Source organism: Ptiloglossa arizonensis, chromosome 13 (genome assembly GCF_051014685.1).
Source record: "Ptiloglossa arizonensis isolate GNS036 chromosome 13, iyPtiAriz1_principal, whole genome shotgun sequence".
Lineage (NCBI taxonomy): Eukaryota > Metazoa > Arthropoda > Insecta > Hymenoptera > Colletidae > Ptiloglossa > Ptiloglossa arizonensis.
This window is the reverse complement of record NC_135060.1, coordinates 11773654-11788477: the sequence shown is the minus strand read 5'-3', so window position 1 is coordinate 11788477 and position 14824 is coordinate 11773654. Positions and strand designations below refer to the sequence as shown.

The following is a 14824-nucleotide window of genomic DNA, read 5'->3' as shown; positions in this document are numbered from 1 at the left end:
AATTTGAAGAGATCTCGAACGAGCCCAGAAATTACACTCAACGTAAGTCGTTCTGTAGTTCAACCATAAGTTCGCAAACACCGATACGTTCTACTCGTCGTGACGTTCGAAGCAACGAAACAGTGGTCAGTGCAATGACAGTGCTACTAATTCGGACAATATTCCGAATGCTGATGATCCAGAATCTCGATCAAATATTACAACGTAGAAGCCACTGGCTTACGAAGTGGATCCATGTGCAAGCTAATTCGATTAAGTACTCGGATCGCCTAGAACGGTATTATAGGCCACGACTAGGACCAAGCGCCGGAATCTCGTTAGGACGCTCATCTCCCTATGGGGAATTGTTATCGTGCTACCCATCGGTTGGCTGTTCTGAAATTTCTCACTACGAAATGAACGACAAACGCAATTACGACCGGTCAAAGAAGAATATCGTCGTTACGGTATCCATGGCGGATACATTTCACCGGATATAAGAAGACTGCGATATGTTTCCTCGAAGACTCGAAGAACGTGGCTCGGGATGCGTCAACGTTGCATTTTTCGTTAACGAAAGGACGTAGAACAGTACCAATTATTTTTAACAAGTACGAAACTGACAAATTGCTGTTTACAGTAAATAATAAAACGAGAGCTTTTGCGACTGGTTTCTTTCTTTTTTTTTTCTCTCGACCATATATTTGAAGCTACAAAGCATTTTAAGTTCCGGTTTATCGGATCGTAACTAACGCGAGTATTTTTTTCTCTTTTCCAAAAGAGTGAAATATCATTCTTCTTCCTTTTCAACAATGGTTTTCCGTTTGTACGCTAATTTTTCGATTTCTCTTTCACGAGAAGACTTTTGTAAGAAGAATGCAACCAAACAACACCTCGCTTCGCTAATATTTCTCGACTCCTTTTCAACGAAATGGTTTTGCAAACTCCTGAATAAATTGTTTCGTTTCATTCTTTCCTAAAAAAGAAATACAGTCGCATTAATCATAGGATGACTTGAAAAGATGAGGATCCTCTTCAGGAAGATCTTAACTGAAAGATTTAGCTACAAAAGAGAATTAAGAATTCAAAAGAACCGCATTTCTTTTAACGTAAGACGAAAAGTACATGAAAATTCTTTCAAGGAACTCGCTAGTAAGATACAATGAGAAAAATGAAAACTGTTAAAGTAAGAAGATTAAAACACGATAATGAGAATGTTATTTCAGTTGATAATTGAATGATAATTTTCGTTACTATTAATAGTAACGGTTTCAAAATTGGATCGGGTAGAAAAGAAATTTATGTAAGTATTTGAAAATTAATAAAGAAAATTTAGAAATATCAACTACGACAAGTTACGTTGTTCAACGGAAGCCGAGCGACTATGAATAAAGATAAAGAACGTAAAGGCCGTTAATTAGTCGATTAAATCGCTGGAACGCTTTTATTTCGTTGTTTGTAGCTACTGTTACAAGATCTCTTTGTTAATGTTACCTTTGAAATGGATACCTAATTCCGTTTATGATGCAGAAATTATCTTACCCTGTACTATTAATCTCGGACACCAATTTAAATGCAAAGAGCCTGAAACAACCTTGCAGAACGGATTAACACGAACAGTAATCCTCGTAAAGTCACTGGTCATTAAATGGTGCTAATCTAAAACTTACATCTCGACAACATTACTTTCTTGATTAGTTGTACTTTTTTCAAAATTCTAACCGATCATCGTTTCCAAGAACTTCCCCTAGTTTTCACACTTTTCCACCGTTCGACTAACTTAAAATTAATTTCGATCTACCGTGAAACCAATCCAATTTACTCTTACCCGTGTCTGAATTTGTGCTTCCACCATTTTTCGTAACCAAAGTCAGTCAAGTATAGATCAACTCATCGTTACGAATTACCGAAACGAAACTTACCAACACTTTATACCTATTCGATATATTCAAGTTACTTTTACGCAGTATAATTTAGAAGAGTGTGTCGAAGAATTTAGGTACATGTAGCATTAAAGAACAAACAGTACGTCACAACGTTAAGTCTAAAATACTTAATGCCAATACTCTTGCGCGAATGAAAGCGATCGAGTGTAATTTTCTAACGTTTCAATGAAATACATACGGAACACCTTTTCGAGGAAGTTCGAATAAAATTGTTACCCGAGAATCTGACCATGTCTTCCGATTCAAATGATCCAAAGTTTCTTGGGACCACGTTGAATAATCGAAACCAGTGTTCCGCGACTCTTATGTATATTCAATATCTACAATTCATATTCCTCGAAGAGCGATTATCGCGATCAAACGCGAGAACGCAAACGTAAATCCCGAAATCCCATCAACGGATGACGTTTCGTAAATGAATCGGTACGCGTTTCGTGCAACTTCGTTTCCTCGACTTCCGCGGAACGTGGATTCGTAATCCAAATAACGAGAAGTTTAATTCGTTGGGTCCGAGCGGGTCGACCCGTGCCGCGCGCGAAAATCACCATTCGTTCGGTAAAGTACACAGAAACGTTCGCGGCTGAAACGTAAAGGTCATAACACGACGTTGAAATACAATTCGAGTCTATCGAAGTGAACCGTCACAATGAAAAGTATCCGCCAGAGAGCTCAGCCCGCAAATCCAACTTCCTGTTAAATCGCCTGTACGGATTAAACCACTTACCGATACAAGTTCCATCGGGGGTGGCCTCGTAACCAGGGAGGCAGGTGATCGACAGGCTGTCCAGTATCGGTTGATCCTTCAGCTCCATTGGCTCGGCGCATCGATAAGATCCTGGGGTATTGATGCAACCGTACCGACACATTTCCGTTTGTAAGTCCGGTTGGGCACACTCGTCCACGTCTGCAAAAAGTACCACGTTTTCCTACGTGAAAATGTTCGTTTAACGCGCTGCGTTTAAACATTTATCTTCACCTTCGAAACTCGAAACAAATTATTGCGCGAAAAATGATTACGGATCTCGTAAAAATTTGTACAGATACCGCTCGTACGATTACTCAAACGATAATCGAAGCTACGAGAACTAACAAGGTAAGGATCCTAAGTGATCGATATTTGATATGTGCTTGTGCAGGATGATAATACATATATTCCTAACGTGTAAAATATTAAGTGTAGTTAATTTAATAATTTTGAAGATATAAACGATGCTTCGATAACGGTACTTTAAGTTTTTACAGCCGAGGATACAGTTTACTGTTTGATTACTCGTACCTTTAAAATTATCGAGTAACTGAACCTATCTTAGAAACCTATGCTCTCTGATTTTGCAAAAGTACGTTATAATCGAAACTGACCACGTGGTGTCCTCTTGTGAGATGGATCTCACTCAAACCTTTGCTTCGAGTAATAACACGACCCTTCAACGGTTCAACTCTTGACATTAGGCTGTTGAGCTCCGGAACGTCAATAGTACGCGACCAGCCTTGATCAATTGCGACCAATATGGTAAAAACTAGTTCCATCTAGTAATACTGGATGTAAGAGTGTGGAAGTATCGAAAATATATTAAGCTTGCATCGATTTCGTTTCGGAATATGTAGGTTCGCTTTCATTTTCGTAGCATCAAATGTCAAGTACGCGGAGTTGCTACACAATCTGTCGTACAAGGTCGTGTTGATTGACAGTATAGTTGTACGACGATACGATTACCATTATAAATTAACCTCTAATTGTACTGTCGCGTTCCGGAGACGTTATTCTTAAACGATTAACTAGAACCCTTAGGAAAAATAATTTCGACATTTTGTTGGCTTTATTATCTTCTGATACAGTTTTCGCTGGTACTGTAATCGTATCCGAAAAGCGTATATATATATTTGATATAATTTGATACATTTAACGTATATGTACGTTTATACTCTATTTATTACTTCAATTTTGTAATAAACTGCCTCGATCAACTCTACAAAGAGTTTTTTTCCGTAATAAAAGCTGTTTGCTTCGCAAGCGGGAAGAATTGTAATCCAACGTTGAATCGTAACTGTCTCGTTCCGCATACAATGGACGTTTTTAATTTCAAGTCCGATGGAGTCAAAGAGTTAAATGTACTCCGAGCTAATACCCTTTGGTGTCAGATTTTTATTCAATTATATTTCGTAAAATCTTTCCTTTGCAGAAATGAGAAAAAAAACGTCAGAAATAATATTTATTTAATCTACGGAGAATGGAAGAATTTTTTTTACAAAGAAAACATACCGTCGCAGTTTCATTATGCGCTACACGTACGCAATTATTCTTGTTACATTTTTGCTTTATCAATACATCTTCGTTTAAAAAATATCGTTACAATTAATGCTTCAAAGGTGTCTGACGTTATATATCGAGACACAAGATTTTCCTACTTCGGCTCACGGAAAACGAATAATAAAATTATGTTCTACGAGTTCGATTCACTTTGGATAAATACTGATATCTTCTTCCCTCTTTGACGCAAACGTTTCACCGAAGTACGAAGCGATGAAGTTCGACGTTATAAGGTTGAGTTCACGTTGAGTTCAGAAAGACCCAGTTTTTGCCGTACAAGGGTTAAATATATACACAAAGAACCAATTCACCCCTGAAGATGTTAAGGCAACTGCATTGACAAGTTACTTTGATCTATTATAATTTAAATACTATGATATTTAAATACAATTTATGCCTGTTTCTCCTTTGTATTACAATTTCCCTCTAGAAATTCTCCACGGTTTTATTCAATTTCCATTTCAGATCGTAACGGTTAGAAGCAGGAAAATAATTATCAGAAGGACCCGTTCGTATCGATGATGAGGAAGAAAATATCCACGCAGAGAAAACGATCTTTTAATGAACAGAATGCATCAGTGCTTCTTCTACCTTTAACTTGTTGATAGAAAATGCAAAGCTTTGTGAATAAGTTGGAACACCCGTTGAAAGCCCGTAGGGAATTAATATCGTCGTTCATAACCGTGCTAAACGCGCATATCGTGGATGTATTAAACGCGTTCCCGATTCCTCTGACGTGTCTAATTAAGAGCACCATGCCTGTATAATGGCGTTTTCAACTATGCAAACGTTTGAAACGACATAGGTGCATTCTTAATTGATCTAACGAGAAAGTAAGTGAAAAGCGAAACAAACACCCAAAGCAAATCTTGACGTTGCCAAATTTTCTATTCGAATATCCCAACACGCTTAATCATTGTACATTAACGTTGCTCCGATGATCTAACGACTTAACCCTTTCCTTTGAATACTTCACCGATATCTTTTGTATTTTATTCCGTAAAATCAATTACGGAAAGTAACTCTTTTGTACCTTATTACTCGTACAAAATCAATGATTTCTACCCGAAAGAATTCTTATACGTTCGAAGAATATCAATAAACATACGTAGAGAATTTCTGGTCGATGTGTTCGGTAGTTTCCTCGAAAATGAATCTCGACGATCAGTGTTCAGGGTTTCGAAATTAGACGAACACCTTAAGTAAACGATCTTCCGGTCGTTTCGCAATTAAGTTGAACGCTGGTTGAATTTAACGCACGCGCGTGGTATTAAATTCAAAACTCACGCGGTCAAGTTACCGATTTTGCACCGTTCGCCTGGACACCAAGTGACTTAATATTCCTCGCGTTGCACACGGTATGGGTTATTGAATTTCCCTTGCGAGTCCGGGGTAAGGGAGAGAGAAAAAAAAAGGAAAAACGAGCGGAGAATTCTATTACCTTGGCAAGTCTTCCAGTCGTCCTCCAGGACGAAACCGTCCGGACAGAGACAGAACACCCGGCCCTTCGTGGAGAGACAGGTGTGGGAGCAGCCAGCGTTGTTGTCGCTGCACGGACCCGCGTCCTGACACGTGTGGTTGTCGGCTGACAGGACAGTGTCCTGTAGACCGTCGCAGGAACATTCATAGCCACCAATGGTATTCCGACACGTATCCTGACAAGGCCCGTGTCCATTGTTTAACAGACACTCGTTGATGTCTGAATAATAGGCACGAAAATGAACGAATCATTTTACAGACATTTTAGACCCGCTCGGATAAATTAGTTCCTCGAATGCACAAAGATACGTTTACCGAGGTAAACACGATTCGAATGTGATTAATTTTCTCAGTTGGCAATTTTCTCGATCCTTCGATTTCGAACGTTTTCGATTATTCAAACGACCCCGTTAAAAGTCCTCCCGCACGAAGAATAAATTCAGAAGGATTCTAGAAACCGGTACCATACTGTCGCTCTTTTTTAAACGGGGATACGAAAAAATTGATAAGAGGGAAAGTTGAAAGTAACGAGAGACTATCTTTCCACGGTACACGCACTTCGTTCCTCCCTACAATTTTAAACGATGTTTCAGCTTTGTTCGAGCTCCGATCGCGTACAAACGTAAAATCGCGATCTCCGGCTGTCTTTGTGGAGAATCAGAGACAATTAAGAAAGTGGAACAACTTTTCGAATCTTATTGCTTTCGATATTCAGAACGATCGATTACGCAGACGTTATCTTCTAGCTTGAAGTATCGTTAAATTCGTTTCGCATCGAAAACCTAATAAATCTTTATCCCGGTATGCGCGGTCGTTTAAATAATTACTATCGTTACTTTGCATAGAATCACGCCATACGTTCTATCTGGTATCGTCAAAATTGGACATTATTGTTATCAATATCATTACTACATGGATTAAGTACCATTTAGTAATACGTAGAAAATACTCGGTAAACGCAGCATCGAGGTACATGTAAATATGGTAAAGAGAAATGAAAAGAATAAAGCGTTCGAAATTAAACGAAATTAATGTATTATGTGGAAAAATAATATTTAAATGGAAGGTAATATTTAAATGGAACGGTGACACACGTCAACGACTGCAGTTCGGCAGTGATCATCGATGAAACGACGGATTTACCCGCGCTCGCGTTTACACTTGTTGCTTTTCGAGAGGGAACGAAGAGTTTGTTCGGTCGGGAATGTATATTCCGGTGCAAATCACTCACCCCAGCACGTGAACCTGTCCTGGCGTAGTTTCATTCCCTTTGGACACTCACAACGAAAGGATCCCGGGGTGTTCACGCACTTATGCTCGCAACCTCCCTTGTTATCCTCGCATTCGTCCACATCTGAATTTCAACGACTACGTGTAATACACAGAATTTGGCCAACTCGCGTAACGCATCGTTCACGACTTTTTGGGAACGTGTAAACGGTTACGAAGATACAGTTGCTCGTAATTGTTTCTTAATTCTAGTTGTTTGAACATTTTATTTGTGGAAAAATACGGTAATTTGATCCGTAAACTCGATATCGTAACATTGAAAAAATTGTTCGCCCAATATTGTTTGCACGATTGCTTTCTACTTCGGAGATTGGAAATCTAAATGCGACGAACCTCGTTAATTCGAACTTCGTACTCGTAACGCTCGTTCTTGTAAACGATCCAAGCTACCAAACTTTTTCTCTCGATTTTATTTTCATATTTTTCCTGCAGTTCAGTGTAACTTCATTTCTCAAGCTCCGTTCATTCCGGACATTCGCGTAATTCGAACTGCTTGTCCTTCTAATTCATCTAGATTAACGAGATTATACGGGGTTTTTATCGTCGTGCTTTTTGCTCGTGACGCAACAAGAGAATCCGTTAACCTAAACATTCGTTTAATTCTAGCTTTTTCGCTAACTCTATCGAACAGACTAAGTTAAATCGCACATTACTCCCGTATATTTTGTCCGACACTGTCTCACTGTGATTCATTGTATTCTATTGAAATGCCTTAACTTTCTTTCTTAATTTTCATTCTTAGATATCCAAAATCATTTTTTAATTATAATAATTACTTTAACCTCGAACGACATGTTCCAAATTATTTTAGTAATGTGTATAATTATTAATGTAAAAACGAATCAACAGTTTGCGTAAATCCTTCCAATGTATTCTTTAATTAAGAGTTATTTGTCGTTTCAATAAATTTCACTACTGAAATTTTTTTGAACAATAAATCTTCATTTCGATCCTCTTTTCTTTTGAGAATTTCCAAACGAACTCGTGTATAATCTACGATAATAAAATATCGTAACATTCCTTATCTTTTATGAAAAGACGATCGGTAATACGTTCTGCACGGAAACAAAGAGAGAGGAGGATTTTGTGCGAAATCGTTGATATTTTAATACCGGTAGGAAAAACTTGTCGAACACAGAACATGGAAGCTGTCGATACTTCACCGAGTATCCTGTCGATATTTCATCTCGAGAAATTTCTTTTTCACCGTCTCGACAGCCTATCGCCTTCCACGAGGAAAGTAAGCGTCGTCGTGCATTCCTGCGCCGATACTAATCAAGAAGAAAGAACTCGCAGACCGGACGAACTATCAAAGCATTATTAGATTATAAAAAGTAACGGTAATCTTTACGATGTGTCGTTATGGAAGAAATTTTATTACGACAACAAGGCTGTCGTCGAGTTGAATCCATACGCTGACGAAGAACCGGTATAAAATTGCGTACTCGATCGTATTAAATTTCCTAATCGATGAATCGAAGATACGTGAAATGAAAAAACAATGTAAAACACTGAAGAAAATATAAATTAAATATAAATTAAACATTTTTGAACGATATATTCAACCTGTTGATGTGCTCAAAGAAGATCTATATTGCGAAGCTTTTTTGACACTTGATTGGCCACTCTCAAATATCTGCATACTTCTGGATTCAAATTTTCATTTTACTTGTACATTTGTATTTAATTTTAATTTTAGAAACTTTCAATGTTGCAAAGTTCCTAATTATTCCAAATATTTTAAAAAGAAATATATTCTTCGCCATTTTACCAGTCTTGAAACTCTCAGAAAATAATAATAGGATCAAACTTCTATCCAATGTACGTGACCAATTAAGTACTTCGTTAAGAGGTTTTCCAATTTTAATATGCTTTTGCAAGGCGAACGAGTACAGATCTCTGATGCTGTGTGTAAAGTATTAGGTATGAACACTCTATCAAAGATTAATATGCACTGTAATATAAATCCAAAGCTATTGGGTTGTTCTAAAAGTCATTTCGTTTTTTTTCTTTTTTGGTGAAAATGAAACACGATTTTTTTAGAATGTATAAACATTTTATTAAATTATACATTCTCCATTTTGGAGAATAAAATGACTTTCAGAACAACCAAATATTTCTATCACTTCTCTAAAGTTATCAAGAATTTACCAATATTTTACACGTAGCACCAGGAATCTGTAACCTACCCTCCTGCAAAAGCGTGTTAAAATTGGAGGTGGAGGAATTGGATTCATCGGGAAGGACAAAGATGTTAATAAAAAGGATACAGATAGAATCGAAACGTACCAATGCACAAATTGCCTTCTAGCCGGTAGCCTTTGTAACAGAAACACCTCGGTCTGCCATCGGCATCCTTGCAAACGTGGTCACAGGAAGCCCCGATGCAAACACCTTCTGGTTTCTGCTTGACTTTGCATTGTGGCAGCTGTCCCACCCATTGGCGATTTCTACAGAGCAATCTACTTGTCGTGGTCACCATGTAGAATCCTGGGGCGCACTCGTAGTCGGCTTCTAAATACTCGTGGCCCGGTATCGATGACCTTGAACAAATATCGGTAGTCAGAACGTTCGAGCACACGGCAACAAAGTAACGAACAAAATAAATAATGTCGGTAAAGGGACGAAAAGGATCACAATTTAAAATCTTTCGTTCTTATTTCTTTCTTCTTTCTCTTCTTTTTTTTTTATTTCGTCGATGTTTAAGTATCGTTCCTCTGTTTCACCTGGTTCCCTCGCTTCTTCGATCCTCTTATATTTTATAGTACCACGAGGTAATTCCAGCACGTCCGAGTATTGAAAAGTTCAAGCTTTTCGATCCAAAAGTTTTCCGGTTCTCGTACAATTCCCCTACGAAGTTGCCCCCGGTAATTCAGTTTTCAAACGAAAAGAGAACATTTTCAGCATCAATAGAGCGACAGGTTCTTCGCAGTATATAGGCGTCATAGGCGAGCGTGTGCTCGATTAGAGAACAAACGAAGGGAGAGAGCTTTGAAAGGGACCTTTTAAGAGCGTCTGCAGAAACCCTGAACGGAACGGGGAACGGGAACAGTAATTATAGACGTTTCGACTGCCCTCTTGAAGACGAACAGGCAATGCTCCTTTGAAAAGTTCCGAAGAAATCTGGAAAGTGAACCATAATAGAGCTGATTGGAAAATTCCTCCTGCGAGTCGAGTCTTCTTCCCGCGAGTGGTGCTTAGAGTATTTTGTTCAAACGGAAGACATTACAACGGTGTACGATTATTCTCTTCTTATCGTTTAAAAAAGTACGCTAACTATTAACACTAGAACTACCAACGGTGAACGTATTTAATATATTTATCAGACCACACACGTATCTTCGAAGTTTGATGGGGAAAAGGCAAATTAATTTACGAGTACCGTTAGTCGTCTACTTTGATAATTGTCCACGAATATTGTAGGCAGACACCGTTAATAATTGAGTAATTTAAACCAAAAAATTTGAAACAAGTCAAATTGACCCCTTTGGCAGTTCTAGCGTTAATCTAATATTTAATAGGAAATTGCAAATTCTGATCAAGGATTAAACGAACGATTAGAAATAAAAAGAGTAGTCTTCGAACGGACAATATTTCATATAACCGGAAAAGGTAGGTTTTTCTTAAATCGTAACCTCTCACTTGACAAGCGACAAGGACAATGTACAGGATGCACCAAGAGTGAACGAGACAGAACAACAACGAGTGAAAATAACAATTTTTATATTTTTCGATGCATCTTCGCATAGAATTATCATCAATAGACTAAAGAAATTTTCACTAGAAAAATGAATCGAAATGCTACCTCGTTTGGACGATTCTTAATTACACGTTATTCGAATCGTTTCCGAAAACCATTTAATTACGTATAATTAAAAATTGCGCAAAGACCATCGTGTTTGCACTTATTGTCACCGGGAAAACTTTACCGATCCATTGATAATACTCTCGCGAAAACGCAACGACAAATACGAAAATTTGAATTTTCATTACCAAATAAAATTGGTATTCTTCGTATCGCCGAGACGCGTAGAAAAAAATAAACACAAACGGAAACGATTCCGTTTCGTCAAATCGGGCAAAAATGTACTCGTACAACCAGAAACTATCGTGCTGCACGTAGAATTTTGTTCTTGGTAGAAAAAATCTCAAGCATCGACGAATCCTTCTATAACTCGTAATACCTACCCTTCTGTTCCCGAGAAACCGACCAACGACAAGGTTAAAAAACGATACGATAAAAATGACGTTGGTTGCACGCCGAGCTCAACTCTGTCGCCACGTGCGCGAACATAATGCACGGGACAAGTTCGTAAACGTAGTGAAAATTCATCGTTATAAGGGAAATCGCTTCGACTAAATCCACCGTCGGCGGCGTTTCGAGATGAGTTGAATTATTCATACCGAAAGCCACTTACTTTACATATTTGATCAGTGCATGCCGTACGAGGGGGGCCGGTAGGAAAGTCCCGTTTATGCATGATAAATCGCCCTTGGTATCGTCGTCGTACATCAAGGTGGTGGCCGACGACGCCGGCGTCGTATCCGTGCTCTTCTTTCCGGCGAACCTTTCGAACTTCGCGTCGTCGATTATGGGTTTACCGTGAAGATGAGATCCGCTGGACTTTCGTCTCTCGATTTCGCCGCGTCGCGGCAACACGGACAGTTTCAGGCTCGACGTCATGTACGCGTTGTAATCCTTCAAGGTCCTCGCTAGAACTTCGTTCTCCAGGTCGAGGATAGGGAGATCCTCCTCTGTGCGGGAGTAACCGAGCATCTTCGCCGCGTCGTACCTCGAACTACCTAACCTGGCCTCCCCGCGTTGTCCAGGGTTCTGTTCCTTGCGGTCGTTAGTTTTGTACGAAGCTTTGGTCAACGTGCTGCCCAGTATACGGTTCTCCAGGCTAGCCGGATCCTCCATCTGGGTCCTGGAGATCTCCTTCTCGAGCTGCTTGGAGAACTCCCTCTCGACCGTGTTCTCGTAACTCCTGTAACGCGAGGTGGTCTGGGGCGATCGTTTGGTGGCTTCGGTGGTCAATTGATCCTGAACATTCGACGGAGCGGTGACGCTCGGGGTGTCTGGTATCGAGCCGTTCAAGAACGATTGTCCGCTCCTCCACGTCGCGTTCGAGGCGTCGTAACCGGAACCATTGTCCTCGTCGACACGAGAGTCCAGCTTCCCGAGCAGCAACGCGGCCGGTGCGTCGTTCATTCGTCTCTTGAACTTGGTTGTTCTGCGACCGTTCGTCCTCTCCTCGTTCTGCCTGGGCCTCTTCCTCTCTCGTTTTCGCTCGCGGTTCTTCCTCCTCCTTCGTCGCTCGGCGCGATACCTCCTCCCCGGAGTGTCCTTCGACTTCTTCGACTGACCGCCCCTCTTCCCTCGGACCTCGTGTTCACGAACGTCCTCCGTGGTCTCCCGTTGACGGTTCACGTCCGTGACCTTGGACTCCTTACCTTTGCGACGTTTCTTGCGCGATCTGTCACCGCTGTTCCCCTTTCGACGACCGCTCGATGTTGTCACTGAAAACGAACAATTTACCGCCAAATATATGTACACTCGGGCCAACGAGACGAGTCAGCGGATCTAAACAAATACAAACGATCGACCCACGAGCAAGACAAGAACAAACTGTTCGTCGTCTGCTGTTACTCGAACTCCGCGCGAACGTTTGTTTTTCTTTACCGACTCGTCTCGTTGGATCGACGAGGGAACCTTACGGTAGTGGACATCGCTTTTGAGACGGTAGTAGGTGCAAGTTATGGTACATACCTGGTAACGAAAAATACTAATGGGTTTCTTCAAAATGGGCCTTCGTTTTCGAGATATTTGGACTTAAAGTTTGATACGAACATGGGGGACGAATTACTTAAATCTTTTCAACGGAGCGAGTCTTTGGTAAATCGGTAAAACGAATTATTAAAAAACTGTCGACAGTGGGATTCGATAAAGTCTATTTTTAGTAGATAAAAAAGCAACGATTTTAATACCACATCCTACCGTAACAAAATATCCCACGTGTATTTACACAAAGCGACAGATATCAGAAATTAGAAGTAGAAATTAACCACTCGGGTTCTCCACTACGGATAGACAAGTGGAGACCATGCTTAAGAACTAAAATAATAAGGAACAAACTGAAACGAAGAATATTAAATACAGAGGGGAAACTTTTCAATGTATTTTCGCGGCTTCTAAATGTTTAAGAAGCGAAGGAAGAGATTAAATTTTTTAAGTAAGTAGTAAAGTAGTTACATAACTTCGGGCGAAATTACCGACAAGATTTTTCTAACGTCTGTTTCGGACAAGTTCTTTTTAATATTCTTTCAAACATTGAAATTGAGGAAAAGCGTAAACATATTACCAACGAAGCAACGGAACGCGTGTAAATCGGAAAATTATCAACGGAGGTTTTCCTCGGGACGAGTTTCTTATCTTTCGACTTGTTAGCGAAGATAGACTCTAATTTCAGACCCGTGCAGTACCGCGAGCACTGTCTATTTGCCGCGAAATAAAGCAGAAGGACTTCTATACGCGACAAAATTTCAATTTCACATCTCAAATAATAACGCGTAGCGCTAATGTTCTGTGTGAACTTCTTCGTAGTATCGCGATGTGCAAATTTGCCACCGTGAGATTGCATTTGTTCGGTAAATATCGGTATTTCTCTAACAATAAGTTTGTCGCGTTAATGTTGAATCCACAGCAAACATTGATTAATATTTACGAAACGATATTAACGGAACTTGTTACAATGAAATTGCTGCTTAGAAAGTCCCGAGAAATTGGCCAGATTGTTACGATTATTTCGATGAATTTAACGAAAGTAAAACAGCAAAACGATCGTCCAATTAAAAACGAAAACGACGAAGATTAAAAGGAACATGTTCGTTGTTGGTCGATCATTTATTTCCATAATGACAGAACGATCCCGTCACCGAAAGATAATTATCATTTTTGTACATTTCCACCGATATAATTATAGATCATCGATAAATACACAAATAACGTACAATCGTTTTCCTTTTACTTTTATATCGAAATAAAAATGAATTTCTTATCTCCTGTCGTTGCAATTGTAAATTCGTCAAAGTATCGAGAATATATTCTTAATACTAGAACTACCAACGGTGAACGTATTTAATATATTTATCAGACCACACACGTATCTTCGAAGTTTGATGGGGAAAAGGCAAATTAATTTACGAGTACCGTTAGTCGTCTACTTTGATAATTGTCCACGAATATCGTAGGCAAAGACACCGTTAATAATAGAGTAATTTAAAAAAAAAATTTTGAAACAAGTCAAATTGACCCCTTTGGCAGTTCTAGCGTTAATCTAATATTTAATAGGAAATTGCAAATTCTGATTAAGGATTAAACGAACGATTATAAATAAAAAAAGAGTAGTCATCGAACGGACAATATTTCATATAACCGGAAAAGGTAGGTTTTTCTTAAATCGTAACCTCTCACTTGACAAGCGACGAGGACAATGTACAGGATGCATCAAAAGTAATCGAAACGGAACAACAACGAGTGAAAATAACAATTTTTATATTTTTCGACCAGTACCATTAGTTGTCTGTTTCAATAATAGTCCACGAATACCGTAAACAAAGACACCGTTAATACTCGAATAATTTTGAAAAGAAGTTCGAAACAAGTTAAATCGTCTTCTTTAATAGTTCTGGCGTTAAATGATTAAACTTTCAAAAATTGTACAGAGGTATCTTTTATTTCCTCCACCCGGTGCCGTTATTACCAACCCTTAACGCGACGAAAATTGTAGCCACTCTCGAGGGTACAGGCTCGTGTCAGCGT

General features: G+C 39.3%; 1 protein-coding gene across 1 annotated transcript in view; it reads right to left on the bottom strand.

Annotated features, from left to right (window-relative positions):
- Positions 1-14824, bottom strand: part of LOC143153765 (uncharacterized) — a 173531-nt gene that overhangs the window by 118252 nt on the left and 40455 nt on the right. The window contains exons 4-8 of the mRNA XM_076325284.1: positions 11421-12522; positions 9292-9545; positions 6944-7066; positions 5675-5932; positions 2650-2829 (exon numbers count right to left, since the gene is read on the bottom strand). Coding sequence (XP_076181399.1) covers positions 2650-2829; positions 5675-5932; positions 6944-7066; positions 9292-9545; positions 11421-12522 — 1917 coding nt within the window. The remainder of the gene's footprint in view (positions 1-2649; positions 2830-5674; positions 5933-6943; positions 7067-9291; positions 9546-11420; positions 12523-14824) is intronic.